This window comes from Amblyomma americanum, chromosome 5 (genome assembly GCF_052857255.1).
Source record: "Amblyomma americanum isolate KBUSLIRL-KWMA chromosome 5, ASM5285725v1, whole genome shotgun sequence".
In the NCBI taxonomy this organism is placed as follows: Eukaryota; Metazoa; Arthropoda; class Arachnida; order Ixodida; family Ixodidae; genus Amblyomma; species Amblyomma americanum.
This window is the reverse complement of record NC_135501.1, coordinates 158,427,272-158,446,625: the sequence shown is the minus strand read 5'-3', so window position 1 is coordinate 158,446,625 and position 19,354 is coordinate 158,427,272. Positions and strand designations below refer to the sequence as shown.

Below are 19,354 nucleotides of genomic sequence, written 5' to 3'. Positions count from 1 at the left end.
GCTAAAGACGCCTTCGCTGCTAAGAAATTGAGTTTAATTGAACATCTTTCTTTCTTTCCCGCCATTCGATTGAAATTGGTTTTCAGATTTACGGGGGTTTAACGTCCCAAAGCGTCTCAGGCCACGAGAGACGCCGTAGTGCAGGGCTCCGGAAATTTCGACCACCTGGGGTTCTTTAAGATGCACTGACATCGCACAGTACACGGGCCTCTAGAATTCCGCCTCCATCGAAATTCGACCTCCGCGGGCGGGATTGAACCCGCGTCTTTTGGGGTCAGCAGCCGAGCGCCATGAGCAATGAGCGACCGCGGTGGACCATTCGATCGAAATTCATTACGTCAAAAACCGAAAAGGACTCTGATGTTTCAGAGTGGTGGAGCACAGCCTCAGATACCTGCGTTAAAAAAAAAAAAAAAAACGGCCTCGGCGTCACCGCATTTTGCGTCTCAAAATGGCCGGTGATGGTGACGGCTGTGCCGCCGGTTTTCTTACCTTGTCTAGATTAATAATAATAACAATAATTCGTTTTTTAGGGGGAAAGGAAATGGCGCAGTATCTGTCTCATATATCGTTGGACACCTGAACCGCACCGTAAGGGAAGGATAAAGTAGGGAGTGAAAGAAGAAAGGAAGAAAGAGGTGTCGTAGTGGAGGGCTCCGGAATAATTTCGACCACCTGCGGATCTTTAACGTGCACTGACATCGCACAGCACACGGGCGCCTAGCGTTTTTCCTCCATAAAAACGCAGCGTTTTTATGGAGGAAAAAACGCTAAGGCGCCGTGTGCTGTGCGATGTCAGTGCACGTTAAAGATCCCCAGGTGGTCGAAATTATTCCCGAGTCCTCCACTACGGCACCTCTCACTTCCTTTATTCTTTCACTCCTTCCTTTATCCCTTCCCTTACGGTTCGGTTCAGGTGTCCAACGATATATGAGACAGATACTGCGCCATTTCCTTTCCCCAAAAACCAATTATTAATTATTAAAGCATATCACAGCCGCTTCTCTACATATCTTCTCACCTTGTGCCCATCTTCTAACACTCTCCCTTCTGGCAGCGACACCTATCGTCGAAGCCAGTAAACACTTAAGCCGACCAACAAACCGAAGATTAAGTGCACAGACCAGAACCGTTTCGTACGCCAGTTTCCCAGCGCGCTCCGCCGTCGACGACCCTTGCAGCACCACAACGCACACCACGGACGTGCAATAAGTTCCCCACGCTGGCTAACAAATGTCCGCCCTCTCCACCAACTCACGCGCCCCGCCACTCGCGGCCCCTGGATTTAGAGTCCGCTCTAGGCTTCAGGGTGTCCAGGCCATGGATCCACGCGCCTGTCGCGCAGTGCGCTTGCTCAAAAGATCAACAGTTATCCGGTACGCAGATCACGTGACGTGGCACCTCCGGGGCCTGCCCTGGAGTGCGAAGCTTACCTCTCCCCGAGAAAGATGGGTGGCCCGTGCAAACCACGCGTCTGGGCTCGCCCAGTGACGCAAGCCTTCACGGGAACGGATGAATTAATGGACTGCAAACTGCACTGTCCAACCGATAACCAGCCAATAAATAAAGCCCAGGCTGAGGCATGCAAATGGCACATGGAAAAAAAAAAACGAAGGAGAGGATAGAAGCAATAGAGAACGAATGTCTCCCACCCCCCCCAAAAAAAAAAAAATTCTTGTCCCCGAATCGCACTGCGGCGGTTTGCCACACACCTTCAAGAGACGAAGCAAACACAGCAACGAGGCTTAAAAGACAAACGCAGCAAGCAACGCCGGGTCCTTGGACCCCCGCAGCAGTAGCGAAACCGCGAACCAGAAATTAATACGAATTAAGCACACAGCGGTGCGGACCGTTCGCGCCACACACACACACACGGCGTGCCACCGGACGGCCGGCCGGCAGAAAGGCCATACACTATCTGGCTTCCTCGTTTCAACTCGAAGCCGCCGCCGCAAGTTTTTTTTTTTTTTCCTCGGTTGATTTTCTTTCGCTTTCCACTTCACTCGAGACAGAGCGCGCAGGGAGGTTTTTTTGCGGTCAACCGTTCGTATATGCGAGGGTCACGGTCCACCCATCAAATCGCAGTGGCGCCATGAGGAAAAAGAGCGAAGCGATATATAGGCCGGAGTGTATATACATACAGGGACGAATTAAAAAATCGCCGAGGTTATACAGATGCCCCGCAGCCCAGCCGCGCCTTGCTGTGTAGCTGGAGGCGCCGGTCGATTCAAAGCTCGGACGAGAAGCGAAGAACAGTGGCGGAGATAGAAGCTCTCTATTTTTGAAATCTCTTTAAACGTTTCCTGTTTTTTTTTTACGCGAAATGTTTATTTTCAGCAGCAGGGTCACCTCGGATTGCGGCGCAAAGTCTTGGACGCCTAATAGGTAAACTAAAGTGTGCTGTGAACCCGCCGCGGTGGCTCAGTGGTTAGCGCGCTCGACTACTGATCCGGAGTTCCCGGCTTCGAACCCGACCGCGGCGGCTGCGTTTAGATGGAGGCAAAACGCTAAGGCGCCCGTGTGCTGTGCGATGTCAGTGCAATAGGTTAAAGATCCCCGGCTGGTCGAAATTATTCCGGAGCCCTCCACTACGGCACCTCTTTCTTCCTTTCTTCTCTCAATCCCTCCTTTATCACTTCCCTTACGGCGCGGTTCAGGTGTCCGCCGATATGCGAGACAGATTTCCTTTCCCCAAACCAATTTTCATTTTGATTTCGGATATACTGCCATGTCTCCGTATCTTCACGTGAATATTGCTAAACACTCCTGCCCGCCATGTACCCAAATAAAATTGCACGCAGAAAGTTCACATTGAGAAGAAACTGAACGCACCCTCACGGCCATTTTTAATCATCGTCATAACCACCTTTGCAGCTATGCCCACTGCAGGACAACGGCCTCTCCCACTCATGTCAAATCACCCCTCCGCCAAGTGCCGATCCTGTGCAAGGTGCAATCCTGTGCCAAGTACCAATGACCCGATCCTCAAAAAACTTCCTAATCTCCCCTGCCCATCTGAGTATATGTCTCTGCCCGCTCCGTTTACTAAATGCTGCCCGGTTCAGGAAAACCCGACTGAACCGCGACCCATCAAACTTCTACAACGCGGGAAAAGCAAGGGTTTATCTCCAGTGCCGCCGGCCACCCGCCGTCGGCGCGCGCACAAAATACTTCAGGCATTACGTTCTTCGGCCAAGGCGCCCTCGCGCCAATAAAATCCCAATCATGACCATCAAATTTCTATCCGACGTTTTTCAAGCCTCCTCACGAAGGTGCAAAAGAGTAGTGGCCCTCCTAATTGGGTATCCGCTATTTTTAAAGACTCCGCGAGAGAGGGCGACTACCGCGACGTCTTCAGCCCCACAGGCCGGCCCGGCCGAATCGGCGAGTTCAAAGAACGTTCGAAGAAGCCGTCAAACGGTATACGGGCCAATGCGCCCTACAAAAGTGAACAAGGAAGAAGAGACTGCACCGCAGTGAATGATCTATGCCAAAACAATAAAAAAATTAAAGGCGGAAAAGAATTAATTAGGCGGGAGCCCAACGATAAGCGCAGGGGGTGAGTAAAGCCACAATTCAAAACATCAGATTGTCCTTATAGAAAACGAAGAAAACTGTCTATTGACTTCAGCTCGGACACCGCGTGATGTGTTACAAGAACTAAAACAACAAAAAACGTGAACCAAAAAAAAGAGAACGAAACGACAAACGGACAGGACACGTTCGAGGAGAATTAAATCCGCGCGTGAACGAAGTCAAGGAAAGCGGCGGCGGCGAGCGCAGGGCTGTATCTCGCTTTAATCCACTTTCTCCCCGCCCCGCAAATACCGCGCAATAACCTATTTTTAATTTTATTCCACCACACACACGCACGACTCGGAATAGGCGGAACACGCCGGCCGTTCATAGAAAAACAAAAACAAAACATGTCGACAGAGATAGGAGAACGTGAGAGACACACGGACGCGTTGCAGCAGGCCGACCGTTATTTTTCCCACAGGGCGGTAGGCACGCACACCGTTACACGTACGCGCGTCCACCGGCCTTCGAGCAAAGCGTCAGCCGCGGCGGCAACCGCCCAAATGCGGTCGAGCCGGCAACTCCGATTGGAGAATATAAACTGCCGCGGGGAGAAAAAAAATGTATCCAAACAAGGATTAAAACAAGGATTAAAAGTACAAAACAAGAAGAATTACGGGTATATAGACAACCGAACAGTAAGAGGTAAAGAAGGGTCTTCCCCCTTTCCCCATAAGCTTCACTCTATATCTCCCCTCTCTCTATTCGAACTGCAGTGCCCAACTGGCTCCTTTAAGGCATTCCACGCATCCCCCCCACCCTTTCATTCACGCGCGATAAGAAATCCGCACGACTGCAAAAACCGATTATAGTCGAAATATGCCACGAACGCTAAAGTACTATACTGTGACCGGCACAGAGCTGCGACTGAGTGGTCGCGATTTCGAAAATCCGCTACGTTGTACTAATAATTGGTTTTCGGGGAAAGGAAATGGCGCAGTATCTGTCTCACATCATTGGACACCTAAACCGCGCCATAAGGATAAAGGAGGGAGTGAAAGAAGAACGGAAGAGAGAGGTGACGTAGTGGAGGGCTCCGGAATAATTTCGACCACCTGGGGATCTTTAACGTGCACTGACATCGCACAGCACAGGGGCGAAAACGTTTCGCCTCCATAAGAACGCGGCCACTGAGGTCGGGTTCGAGCCCGGGAACTCCGGATCAGTAGCCGAGCGCCCTAAACACTGAGCCACAGCGGCGGGGCCCGCTACGTTGTATGTTCTCACTTCCGTAGCGATATATATAAAAAAGAGAGAACAACATTTGAATAAGCAAAGCCCGTAAAAGCAGCAGCACGACCAACAGTGCCGGTGAGCCGCGCCCGTATACGTTGTCGAAAGCGGGGAAAGTAACGCAATATAGAAGCCAAAAAAAAAAAACGGCCAAACCGCTGCCGAGTTTTGCCAAGTAACTCTCCCCAACGGAAAATTTGGAGGCCGCTCCGTTGCGTCAGATAAGGCGCTTGAAACTGGACTCGAGAGAACAAAACAATCGCGACGAGAAATCGGGAAAACGAGAGTAACGAATGCTCTCGCTGATCGGCGAGTGAGTTGCTGGCGATTAGTTAATTGAGCGGCACGACTTGGCTGCGGGCGCTTTCGCACGGTTACACTTTAGCTCTATAGTTACGCAGTGCCTATAGCGGGGAAAAGCAAATCGCAAACGACGACTGCATTCCTTCCGAGCAAAACATAAAAGAAAAGAAGGCGGCGATGTTTTATCAAATGTATGTTTTATTTCTCTATGGACAAGGCTAACACGCCCCACGTCGACGAAATCAGCCGACTTCCACTGCGGCGCCCCTCAGGGAGCGTGCTAAACTTCGAGAGCGAAAATTCCATACATTGTGAAAGTGAACAACCTGCAGAGATAGCCCCCGCTGTGGCTCAGTGGTTGTGGCACTCGGCTGCCGACCCGGAAGACGCGGTTTAGATCCCGGCCGCGGCGGTCGAATTTCGATGAAGGCAAAATTCTAGAGGCCGGTGTACTGTGCGACGTCAGTGCATGTTAAAGAACCCCGGTTGGTCGAAATTTGCCGAGCCCTTCACTACGGCGTCCCTCATAGCCTGAGTAGTTTCGGGACGTTAAATCCCCATAAACCAAACCAACAGGAATAATGAACTGAAGAGCAAAAAAAAAATGCTCTCCTGAAAATCGCTCACAGCATGCCGAAGAACACCCGCCACGGTGGCTCAGTGGTTAGGGCGCTCGACTACTGATCCGGAGTTCCCGGGTTCGAACCCGACCGCGGCGGCTGCGTTTTTATGGAGGAAAAACGCTAAGGCGCCCGTGTGCTGTGCGATGTCTGTGCACGTTAAAGATCCCCAGGTGGTCGAAATTATTCCGGAGCCCTCCACTACGGCACCTTTTTCTTTCACTCCCTCTTTCATTCCTTCCCCTACGGAGCGGTTCATGTGTCCAACGATATATGAGACAGATACTGCGCCATTTCCTTTCCCCCAAAACCCATTATTATTATTATTATTACGCCGAAGAACATCGACGCAGCGCGGGCCGCAAGGGCAAATACCTTGCCGGAAATTTCATACCGGAAACTCAAATGACATGCATGACGCCACTGCATGCGGACCAATCAGCGTGGTGCGTTGGAGTGACGTCATGCGTGACGCCAATGCATGCGGACCAGTCTTCGTGACGCGCTGTGTTACGCCAACGACGCTGAAGAATGTGGAAACGTTCCTCTTAACAGCTGTCGCTGTAAACATGTCCCGTATGCGGGAGGTGCGGGATTCGATTTCCAATGCCACCGGCCACAGAAGCGGTTTGTCATGGAGCACATGCTTTCGCATGGCCTGGTGAGATCGCCTTCTCTCGGATGAAATGGTTGGAAAACTTTGGACATCAACCTCATCTCAAGCAGACCAAAACCACATCAGGCATGGCGCTCTCTGACCAAGCTGCATTTGCGATGAGACAAGTGATCATTATCAAAACATGTCAGCGAGCAATGAAACAAGGCGCCTTATCTAGGGGATGATATCCAAGTCTCGAAGGCGTCCAACGAACTTGGTATGGAAAAACCAGAAAAAGAATATGAAATGAGGTCGGCGACTATAGGAGCATTTCAGTATGATTAAGCTTTACTACATCTCCGTAAACAGAGCGATGCACGACACAGGAGAAGGGAACGCTACGAGTGCTGAGAGTCCAATGTGCACTTGACTTGGAATATCACCCAGTGCTTGCCTAACACGTGGCCGAAGGTGTCAGCGAGGAAAGAATTTAGGCCAACCAGAACAATAGCCGACAGCAGACCACGAAGCCATAAAAACGATGACACCTTCGTTTTTCTTTGTTTTTCTTTTAAAGCACTTACAGGGCTAAGCAGCGCGTTGCAAGCCGTACAAGAAAGATCCGGGCAATCGCTAGCGGAAGTTAGGGGGGAGGGTAAGCACGGGCCATAAAAAAAAAGATAAAACCACTCTTCCACAAACAGCGGCTCCGGCGGCAAAGCGTCTTTCACTGCAGCCAAAAGTCAAGTTTTATATATTTTCATCATTGCTGACTTTCTCAAGCCCTCTATTTTTTTTTCTCTGCTGATTATCCTAGTGCTTCCTGCATAAATACTGCACTGTTCGCGTGCAGCGTACAACTTACTTAACCGTTTATCACCACTACCAAATGCGGTTTTTTGCGGGACCTTCGGATGAAAGTGCTGTTGTGCATTTTGCCACGATGTTTTTCATTACTTTCCGGTAAAGCAGCTGACACCTACATCTCTGTTCTTTTGACATTGCCTAATTCTTACCATGTTTTCCTATTTCGTTTGGCATCCTTTTTTTCTTTTTTTCTGCGTTTCAGACCTCGGCCAACGCGGCTGTTTACTAGTACGTTAAATAAACTGACTCGCTGATTAAATACTGCAATTTTTATTAAGTTTATTCTGAGAGATCAACGCCATGCTTGAGCCGTCGGCTGATAATGGCTGGCAAACCCCTAGTTCAGCGGACGGCTGGCGCAACACTTCACCGCAAAACTAAACCAGGTCCCGCTGACCTCAGACGTCCGGTCTCGCGTCAGCTATATGCACGCGTTTGCGCGCAAGCGAGACGCAAACATCCGGGCGCCGGCAACAACAGGTGACGCGGCCGGCAGCACACTTACAGTAAGCCAGCAGGGAATACCCTCAGCAGAGTCCAGCGCAACCTTGACCTGATGGCCTTCGACTCTTCAAACGCAGGCGCAAATCAGCTCTTCCCCACTCCTGAGTCCTCACGCAACAGCCAGAGCGAATTTATCTCACTGCGATTGCGCAACGTATCAGCGTCGACGACGCGGGATATCTACAGTCGTCAACGGTTGCAGTGCGTCACTATCGAGACCACTGCCGAAGATAAACATGGCGTCGTTTGAGCTTGGCTCAGCAACACGAAATATATGGGGGGACTATTGAGGAAGAAGATTAAACGCTAAGGCGCCCGTGTGCTATGCGATGTCAGTGCACGTTATAGATCCCCAGGTGGTCGAAATTATTCCGGAGCCCTACACTACGGCACCTCTTTCTTCTTTCACTCTCTCCTTCATCCCTTCCCTTACGGCGCGGTTCAGGTGTCCGCCGATATATGAGGCGGATACTGCGCCATTTCCTTTCCCCCAAAACCAATTATTATTGTTATTATTATTATTATTATTACTATTATCAAGAAGCTCCCCAGTTCTCCGGGCAGCAAACAAAGTCCATAGCCTTGTTTTCGGGTGGTGATTAGAGAATACACTTGCGGAGGTGGAAGCTGGATTTGGCTTCTCCGATGCATGCTAATGAAATGAGGCGACCGTTGGAACACATCGTAGTCATACGCCAATATCGCAAGTTGCGCGTCTTCCGAGACGTTTGTCCCTAGCTATGCATGCAATGTCAGGGATACTACTAATGGACTGGCCAGTGAAGGTTGAAACTGTGCAATAAAAATGCACTCTATCCGACTTACCCTTCAGAAACGGCTGCCTGAGACATGAAACTTCACCTTCCAAGAAGATTGCAAGAAGATTTGCAGCTAAAATATGACAGATGAAAACTGTCAGCGGGGGTACCAAACCGACCGTGAACTAGCACGGAATCATTTCAAAACACCAACCATGACTGCAATAAATGCACAAATAAATAAAAACATCAAAGTATTCAGAATAAAACCATAAGCTAGCCTGGATCAGTACAGTAACTAACAGGAGGCCTGGCCTTTGCCAGGAAATTCAAAATCCTCAGATTCAGTCCCCCGCAAGCCAATCTCCTTGCAACATCAAGAATTATCCTGCCATGTGTAGCCCTTAATATGAAAAAAAAACGTAGAACACATGTAGAATTACACTGGTTGGACAGCTAGGATTAAACAGAAAAACTGCGCAGCGTTTTGTCTTCCTTGTTATCAACATTTTATTGAGTTATTCTCATATCTTCAAGCAGCCCAATCTAGATGACAGGCAACCTAGGTTGGTGCAAAAACACTTTCACAAATTATAAATACTTTACGAGCTAAGGTAATAAATCTGTCCTTGAGGAGTTCTGCAAAATTCAATAGGAGACATGACTTTATTCTGCACACAGTAATACCATGTTAGATAGGCCTGCTATCTCATCTGCTTACAACACAGATCATGAGATAAGAAGGAAGCATTTTACAGAGCTGAAATTATAATGCTATCAAGTACTGGAGGTGCCAATGCACTATTTGCTTCAATGGAAATGTACACACAAAGCCTTATTATTTAAATATTTAAATGCTCAGTGACAAATTCCTTTACAAAGCGGTTTACGCATATATACTTTCTTGGCTTCATCATATGCTTTAAACGAGCTGAATCGTATGGTAAGAATTGCTTTCACATACGAGGGGTAGATTTAAAAACTGAAATTTGTTGCGTGTGCAAAAGGAAATCTTACCATACGATTCGACTCATTTGAAAGTGACAAAAAGAGGCATAGCTAGCATGTGCCTGGACTCAGCGCTTGAGAAATAGCGCATTCATGAAATGCAGACCAGCTTCGAGAACCAATTGGCAAGATTTATGGCTTCGGGCTACCCTTTGTCAGTCGTGACAGTCGTCTTTGAAACCCTCCTGAAAAAATTGAGGCGCACACAAAGAACCCAAAGACCCGGAAAACTGACAGAACCTTTTGACCGAAATTTTCTCTCTACCTACACAAAGTGTTGCATAACATGAAGGTTGCAAGCAGGTTTGGGGTGCCACTCATTTTCTTGGCTCTGATGATGCCCTCGTATCTCAGGAAGGGAGATAAGAATAAGGAGGTATGAAAAAAAGCACACCATGCCCTATGTACAGTGCACTTCAGGAGTGGTCTAAAAACTACTACTTACGTGTGGAAAAATGTATGCCGGTCAAACTGGCCGATGTATCAACAACTGACTGGAGGAGTACCAAAGAAACTTAGAGAACAAAGAAAATGTGCACTTGGTTGCGAACTGCGGGTCATGCCGTAAATGTGCACCGCATTTCGATAGCGCAAGAATTCTAGGCAAGAGCAAGGATCGAACCACATGAGAGCTCCTGGAGGCCCATCACATAAGAAAAAGAGGCGATAACTGCATTAGCGATGCATCAATTTCTCTGTACGCATCGAAATTTGTCCTTTTCATGGCAAAAAGATAAGATGTTTCTGGCTTCACTCTGACACGTAGTTGTATGCTTCTTTCTATGGCTCGCAGGTGCAAAACATCTTTATATTCAGCATGCCGTATTACCAATAAAGTCAACTGTGAGTGCAGTAGCCATCCGTGTGTTGTGTGTTTCTTCTCTATGTGAACATGTTTCTTAGCTGCAGTTATGAAACAATAACGTTCTTAGTATGCCTGCTCACATTTCTCCTTGTCGCCTCATTTTCAAGCTGGAAAGCAAGCTCTCAGGTTATAACATACAAGTAATTTTGGTATCTTGCCAGTACATTTCAATGTCCTCCATGAGTGCTAGATGACAAATTCATAGAAAGAAAGAAAAACACACTCAGCAAGCTAGTTAGCAAGTCAACACATTCTGGGCGACCCACGCAGTCAAAAGACGAAATGTAAATCAAAAGGTACAGCCAAACCTCTGATACCGTAGAGACATCATGTACATAACTGTATAATGCTTTTGTGCCACCCACCAGCTCATTATTTTCAGTGAAATCTTAAACAGCACTTTCCAAGCAAGCAATGGCTTTCCATCATGTGACCAAACAGTATGTCCGAAACCTATGCTCTTACACAGTAAATTGTCTGTATACAGACGAGAAACATGAACTGCTGGTATGCTCACAGTATGTAAGACATCTGATATCAGGGTGTCTACTAAGTTGACGTTTACAAATTCCCTGAGTTTTCCAGGTTTTCCCTGAGTGACATAGTACTTTGTTTAATGCAAAAACAAGCTGACACAAAGCCGCCTCATGGTATCACTCTCCAGTAAGCATGTTAAAAAATAAAAACAACAATTTAATCCTATTCCAATAGTAAGAGTAATAAGTAATAGTAATAGTAATAAGTGTTTATTTCATTTTAAAAAAAGGGGGAGAGATTAACAAAATGCATAACAGATCGATTATCTTCAAAAAAATGCTCAAACAAACTGAGAATCCAACTGAATGTTTTTGAAATACGAACTAAAAGGAAGATATGTGCGTAAACAAATATTTTTAAATGTGAGATATTTCTATCTACTGATAGTAACCACAACGGCATGGGACCTGAACTTTAGCATCACAAGTGCGATTCTCTCTCAGCAAGTCTATTCAGATGAACTGCAGATTATAGAAACCTTAGTTTGTACAAGTGAAAGAGCTATAAAGTAAAAAAACTTCACAGGGGAAATGTGGCTCCCGGTTATGCGTGCGTATTGAGCGCATCGGGCACGTACACATTTGAATAAGTTGTACAAAGCACGAAAAAATTCCACGACTTGCCAACCTATTGCCGCGTGTCCGGTTTTGAAAGCACTGTTCACAACATGAAGGCCACAGCTACCAACCTTTGAATACGACGGCCGTCGCTGGATTCACAAAGTTCTTGTTTAATCTCACAGAGAAATTTTATATTTACGTTTGGCCCATCCATTGAGATCTGAAGAATTTTTGATCAGGAAAGTCCATCTGTGGAAGTTTTAAAAGCGAACACCAATTCTTCCACCCGCGTGTGATCCAGAAAGCATGACGTCAAGTAGCGCATTTTCACGCTCTGCTCTGCATCCAACCAAAAGCGAACCAACACGTCAATTTTCTCTTTTTGTGCAACTTCGTTTAACGATTCGGCAAATGCCACGACGAGATGGGAGGCTTGGCTTACTTCCGACATGAGGTTCTCGTTGAAGAATTGTGCGAGGCCATATACAATAGTATATCCTACCTCGTCTTTGCCGAGCTGCATTTCTTGGCTGTGGCTGATGATGGGAACATCAAACGGAACAGAGAAGCCGATGCCGCGGCAGCACGGAGTGATGTGTGCGTCATAACAGCGTTGAGGCACCACATCACTTCAGCATTTATGACCTCTAAGTCACGCTGAAAGATATCTCTTGCTTTACGATTTGGTAGGACGTCCGTCGCAGTAGTTGAAGCACTTGAAGGATGCGCAGAAACTGATGGCACTGGCCCGGCATTGGTCACAACGGTGACCAGCGGTGTCAAAAATGAGGCTACAGAAGGTGTCCCTGCTCCGGCATTGGCCAGTCGGTGCTTCTTACTTTCAGCGTGACTTGTCATTGCTGTTCTTCCCACGCTGCTGAGCGAAAACTGCTTCCTGCACAGCACACAGTACGCTACGTTTGGATTACTTTCGACGGGCCTAATCCAGGCTGCAAACTCGCAATATTTCGCATTCGCCCAGTCCTGTACGAAAGTGCACTTGAAGGCCGTCATGCTTGACACGTCGCACACAGCTTGCCTGCGGCACCACAGCAGTCAATAAAACTAAGTCTGTTCAAAACGGTGCAGCTAAGTACAGATAGAATTCATTGCCTTGCTAGCGTCGGTAGATTGTGAAAAGGAGCGAAACTATTTCCCTTTCTCCTAAAGCTGTGCCGCCTGCATCGCGTGCGTGCACCCCCTGCGGCAGAAATGGACGCTTCCATCAAGGAGATGCGCAGGGAGGAAGAGTTCATTTGGGACCATCGCAAGTTCTGGCAAGGTCTCAGTTCTCACGTTTTCTGCCGCCTCGTTGGAGCTGTCCACTCAAAACACAGGAAAACAAGGGGGGCCGCTGGCCGTCGAACAGCGCACGTGTGAACCGTATAAAGCGCGCGCTCTGCCGTCGGCCACAGTACTGGGAAAGCGCGGGAAAGCTCGCTTTCGACGTAGTACCCTTCGAAATTGGAAGCGCTGCTGGCGCTGCAAAGCTTTTTGCCACCTTGCTGGGATGCTCCACTTGACAGCACAACGTTGAAGGCCAGCGGTCGCCGAGGAGAGGACAAGTAGCGCCGCAATGAACAATCCGTGCAATGCCAGTCCTCATTGTTTACACGAGGCAGCATTATAGCGATATTAGTTCCTTTTATGTAGAAGTGCAGATAATTTTCCCTGATATAAGCACAAATCACCTGAGTTTTCCCTGAGTTTTTCCAGATTATCCAAATTCCCTGAGAATTCCCGGTTTTCACGGTTTTTCCGGTTGGTAGGCACCCTGGATACATATGTGTTTTGCCAAGAACACTGCAGTTTAGGAATGGTTTCACTACATAGTTGAGGTTTTTGTCATGTATACGGTCCGACACAGTAGTAGTGAGCTGAGCAGAATCAATATTTCAAAAGGATGGTGTGATTTTGTGGATTAACTCTGGCATAGATCGACCACAGAAATATGTGTACAACATGGTTTCACGAAAGAGGCTTTGTCAAAATAGAACTGTTCAGTGTCTTCAAGCCGCCTTCGTTCTCTCAAATATCAACTTCTTTCTCACTAGATACTTGCTGTTTAGCCTCATGAGTACATAGCAACAATTGGCACTGTTAACAAGGAATATGGCTTACAAATTAAACAGACTACAAGCTCAATTTCTCAGGCTCTCCAAATATTGAGTGCAGTTAAATACACTGGACACTCATTAACTTTCACTAAGTTAAGCATGAACAGCATGAGATGATAATTCGTGGCGACCCGCTGAGTAGTCGATTTCAGCGGTAAGCAGACAGCTGCTAAGCCACTGCTATTGATCACGTCACACCTGGTACGGGTTTCCACGGAATTTTACCCATTGGCCAGAAGTGGCTCACGAGGCTAGCCAATACCAGGAGGCAATTTAGGTACGTAACTTGCAATCTATTTTGGGAGCGAAGTTAGCTTTTCTAGCACAGTTTCAAAGAAAATGCAGCTGATGCTCACTTCATCACCTTTGCATCAAAATAGTTCAGTGAGAGCCTAGTAGAGGTTGTGGGTCAGAAAACGGTTTTGCAGGGTACGCCACTCACTCACTACACCACAACACCTCAGAAATATGGTGCAGTGCTCCTCGAGTCCACACATTTTATTCAAAATTCAGTGCATTACCAAAGAAGTTACATCATCACTTTTATTTTAAATTTACTTAGAACATGTCAGTCAAAATACAAAGGAGTCATTGAACCCATTGCCACTGGGTAGTTGTTGCACTTCACGCTGTTTACAGTCATAAAAATGAGGTAATAGTCACATTTTAACTGTTTTAACTCAATTTTTTCTAGATGACTCAACATTCAGGTGGCCATAACCAAGCAATTCTGCTGAAACATGTTGTTCTACCACCATGTTACATCACTTCATGCAGGTGTACCAGTGATAGCAGTAAGCAATGGCCGTGGCCATCGTGCATCATGTCGTGCGGAACATAGGTTCATATGGTTCTTGCTTTGTTTCGAACTGCTATGTTCATTCGGATCAACACTTTAATCTCGCCAACTTCAAATATATTGAAATTGCTGGCATTAATTCAAGCTCAGCATGAGGCAATCAAATTTTCAGTCCCCTCCAAGTTCAAATTACCAAGCATTGACTGCAATGGGTACTTTGCAATTATCTCCTGGCTTTTCTGTATATGCCTCAAACACACAAAACTCAAAGGAAGGCTAGCCAGCACTGACATGATTTGACCACTTCCATCTCGTATATCATGAGGCATGCAATGCAACAACAAACAGGCAGGAGGGGCTGACATGTCTTGCTGGCAACACAGTACACTAGCTGAACGGGCCCTGCACAAGGGTCTGCTTGACCATCTCTCAGAGGTAGAGCGCCCCCAACCACCAGAGTGTCATATACTAAGGCCGTGCATACGGTCTCACGAGACCTGTATCAACTTAAAGTCCATCTGTGGCTGCTAATGCAAAGTTCTTCAACCGCTCAATGTCAGATGCTGTGGCAGTTGATTCAGATAAGCATCCTCAAGCTCGCTCTTGAATGTGGCCATGCAAATATTCGCACATTATGTTTTCATGTTCCTCACTCTGTTCAGCATGACTTCTACACTTAAAAATGTCCAACATCCCTATGCGTACGCTTTGTCTTGCTTTGGAAATAAACCCAGTTGTTCCTACTTCGAGTTACCTTCTTCAAGCCTTAGCAGCATTTGCAAGGCCCAGCTCCCGAAAGCTACGGCCCCACTACCACACCAAGCACAATAGCACGGAACCATAGCAGTTGATATAATGCCTGCCCAGACCTTTTTTTTTTTGTTCGGTCAAGACTCTTTTCCCCTACTTGCTGCACTGGCATGTATCATGAGAGACGCCCTAGTGGCAGTACTTACTCGCCGCCCAGTGCTGTGTGTTTTCATTAGCCCCAATAGATGGCAGCACTAGTCCCACAATCCGCTGCCATTTCCCACCAGCGACTGCGTCAGCAGTTGTAATGTAGCCGTTGAGCCCTCAAGCATCTGCCCAAGGGTGTCCAATGGTAGCAAGCTGCTGCTTGCGTCACCATGGTTTGTACGTACCGAAGTGATTAAGTGCTTATTCTTGTCTCAAGCTCGCCTCTACCTTCGAGACCTCACTACCAGCACTCCTCTCACAGTACATTACAAACAAAATTCACAAAAGCGCTCAAAGACACACACTCGGCATAACTAAGGTACTGCAAAATGCAACACAGTTGACGAAAGGGCAAGGAAAGGCACAGACAGAAAAGCACCACAAACATAAGCAACCAGAAGTGCATGCAGCAAGCCAAAGATGTCCCACACCAGGTACTTACTACGAGAGGATCGGTATACGTGAGTCCCGGTGGGTACCGCAGAAGCACTGGGATGCCCACCACCAGAAGTGAAGCAGCGGGCAGAAAGTGAGTTTGCAGAGCACAGAAGAGTAGACAGGAGGTCTCGGCGAGAAACCAAAGCACAGACCAGCAACACAAAACCCCACGTGAAGCTCTCACCCAAGAAGGAGACAGTGGGCACGCTGGGCAGAGACAGAGGAAGAAGGCACAAAAGAGCAAGTAGTTTTGTGCCGCCCTTTCATAAACACAGAACACATGGGCACAGAAAGAAAGACGGGAAAGTTCAGAGGCTTTGAGCCATGTGGAGAGATAGAGAGAAAGGCCGGGGAAGCTGGGGAACCACTGCTGTTGCTACAGGCACAGGCCACAACTAAAAACTGTGGTAGGCTGGTCTGCGATTCTGCTTCAAACGCCAAGACTTGAGAAAGAGCAGCTTTGGTGCTCTTCAGTCTTCAATTGGTTTATACTACATAGGTGCTCAATTTTCCTGACTTATGCAAGAAAGCAACAAAACAATCTGAATGTGCTCGACCGCAGAATTTGGCCCACTTATTTCGCTGACAATTCCTAGGCCTGCGGCCGACTACTTCTGATGAATGAAGACTGAATAAATGGGCCAGAAATTTGAGATCAAATGGTAACAATTTCGCAGCCAGGGTTCCAAACTTAATAAGACTAGAGCAAACATATGCAGCCCAACTTCCAAGTAATGTCACACGGTTTATAAATGTCCTACTACGATGCTTTGAACCACGGCGGCGCTGGCTTGTCCGGCTATGTGCGTCCACAGATATCCCAAAGCGCCAAACGAGGTGGTTCAAAGGATTAACGAAAAGGTAAAACGAAATGCAATTCCGCTTGTAGTGACCAAAAGAGAAATAAATTTGTACTTTCACCTCGCAGATATGCGTGACAACGCGACCCAGTGCACCCAACACGCTACTCCCCGCGAAAACTAAACCACTGAGTTTAGCGCACGGGTTCAAGAATGCATCCTTCACGCAGATTTCTTGTTTCAGTTAGCGCGCATCCTCGACAAGCGATGCGCCGCGCTAGCCCACAAACATCCGAAAATTCCGCGCGCGTCGCGTTAATGCAACAGGAAACTGCCTTCACCGAAGTTTTGCCCGCTAGACATCATTACCTGCGGTTAAAGCCGCGTAGGTCTAAGATTCTCATGCAAACACAGACTCTCTCACTTTCCGCGAACCATTGCCCCACTTCTCGTGAAACTGCTTCGCCGCCACTACGGGCAGTTGTAGCAAAACGACGCGAACCGAGGTTTGCAATTGCCGCGTTAAAAATAAATGCGCCGTACGGTCCCGACCAGTAGTTTGAGATCATCAGCTATAAACACCAGGCCCTAGTAGCCACGCACACTAGGCTTTCTGTTGCCAAAGAGTACGCAATAACACTTCGCTATCCGCATGCCGGAGGCGGAGGCACGGAGCAATGATCCGCTCTCCGAAAGGCACTGCAAGAGCGGAATCTCACCTGAAGTTCTTCGTCCTTCGAGTCCATGACTAGCGCTTCGGTGTTGGGCACGCTAGAGGTAGTATTAGCGATGAAAATGGACTAGTTTTTCACACAGACCCCAGAGAAACGATGAAAACGCTAACGCGGTAAGAGGCATGCAAAACAATTCAGCGACCTAGCTGCCGCCATGTTGGGCGCTAGTGGCCTCTGGTGAGTAAAAACAAAGTTATAACAAAGTTGCGAGAAACGAAACCGAAACTTGTGTGCCCTGCGCTAGTGTTTTACCAGTTCACCAGTGTTTTCTCGTTCGTTCGAGATTTCTTCCCCTTCACCCTGTTCATTATGCGCGATATTTTTTTCAAAGGCCCAACAAAAATAGCAACAAATATCAACAAGTTTCGGTTTTGACACCGTACTAGCCACCCTAACCATACCGCATACACTGGCCGCATTCGATCGATGCTTGTGTGTCTATACTCGCATTGTTTCTGAGCGAATTAAGAGCTTAGTTAATCTTTATTGCATACGTAGTAAAGTATTTCAGTACTTTATGCTTAAAGTACCCTCTCACTTCTTCTCCAAAGAGTGATTTTTTTTTTTTGTAGAGCCGCGCAACATTTAACGAAATGGATTTCTTTAATTTTTACAAGTTGACCGACTGCGGTAGGTCGCACAGCTGTTTTCAACGGCGACCACTTATAAAGGCGTTTTCCTTAGCTTTGGCAAGGATTTGCACTTTTTTATAGTGTTGTTGTCTTATTGCTTTGATTGCTGGTAATGGGTGCTTTGTTAAACCGCCTTCATGGTACTCGATTCTCTGATATCACAAAGAGTAGCCCATCTCTCGTAGAGATTGTCTCCTTCCCATATTCATGTATAATACAACATTAGGTTCGGTGTGTGACTAAGACGCAGACGATGCGAGCTCGTATCGTCGGCGTCTGTCAATCTCAGTCGACCCTTTCCGAATCAACGAGACTCCAGCAATGTTTTATCTTGTGTGAGTACCAATCAAACCAACAGAATGAGGCTATCACATTCAGCAGTAATCGCGAACATTGCGCCTTAGCAAACGAGCTCGAATAGCCAGTGGCACGCCCAGTCTAATGAATCGGACCCGATAAATTTTATTTCAAGTGTCCGGAACACCGCAGAAAGTACAGAACATCGAACAATACCTACATAAGACAACTCCACGATACCAAAACTAAAACTGAGTCAAAGCTCACGGCAGCTAGGGAAGGCGTAGTTATGAAGTGGTTGCCATTGATTACGGCTTGTATCGTCGGCGTCTAAGTCACACGCCCAAACTAATAGATCGGACCCGTTCCGATCGAATAATCTGGAAAACCACACTTTCGAGTTTTTTTTTTTTAGTCTCTTTGCCGCTCATTCCCGTTCTCAAAGTCAAATAAACATTTTCAAACCAAGTTGCCATTTATAGCCTCGGAAGAGAATAATACATGGATTTTCAATGAAGGTCAGTAAATATGCGCGCCGTGATTTGTGTTCGCTTGCACGAATATAACAGTGGCAAGCCGTAGATTTTCATCCGGCGTTGAGTGCTGGTGCAAGAGGAAAAAAAATTGTCTTCAGGAAAGTAAATGACACAGTATCTGTCTCACATCTCGGCGGACACCTCAACCGCGCCGTAAGGGAAGGGATCAATCAGTTGGATTTCTATGCCCGATTAAGTCTATTTCTATCCAATAGGAGCCAGCAGAAACCAATTAGAACTAACTGTAATTCCAAATTTGTTCCAATGTTTTTTTGTTTTACCAGATGTTTTTTGAGAAAGGGCGCATTAATTTTCTCTTATATCAGTGGACACCCAAACCGCCCCGTAAGGGAAGAGAGGAAGGTGGGAGTGAGAGAAAAAGGTGCCGTAGGGGAGAGCTCCGGAGTAATTTCGACCACCTGGGAATCTTTAACCTGTACTGCAGCTGACCTAGCTCAGCACACAGGCGCCTTTGCATTTCGCCTCCATCGAAACGCAGTCGAAAATATCTCTAAAATACATAAAATTGGTTTTTGGGGAAAGGAAATGGCGCATTATCTGTCACATATGTCTCGGCGGACACCTGAACCGCGCCGTAAGGGAAGGTAGGAA

General features: G+C 47.2%; 1 protein-coding gene across 9 annotated transcripts in view; it reads right to left on the bottom strand.

Annotated features, from left to right (window-relative positions):
* Nucleotides 1–17,453, bottom strand: part of LOC144132846 (putative FERM domain-containing protein FRMD8P1) — an 87,865-nt gene extending 70,412 nt beyond the window's left edge. For 2 of the 9 annotated variants that reach the window (XR_013314946.1, XM_077665545.1), the window contains exons 1-2: nt 17,263–17,453; nt 15,748–15,950 (exon numbers count right to left, since the gene is read on the bottom strand). Coding sequence is in view for 4 of the 9 variants with exons in the window: in XM_077665548.1 (XP_077521674.1) it covers nt 17,263–17,289 (27 nt within the window). In the remaining 5 variants the exon portion in view is untranslated. The remainder of the gene's footprint in view (nt 1–15,747; nt 15,951–17,262) is intronic. The other 7 variants (XR_013314944.1, XM_077665542.1, XM_077665547.1 and 4 more) reach the window with 6 other exon arrangements.
* Between the last annotated feature and the right edge of the window lie 1,901 nt (nt 17,454–19,354).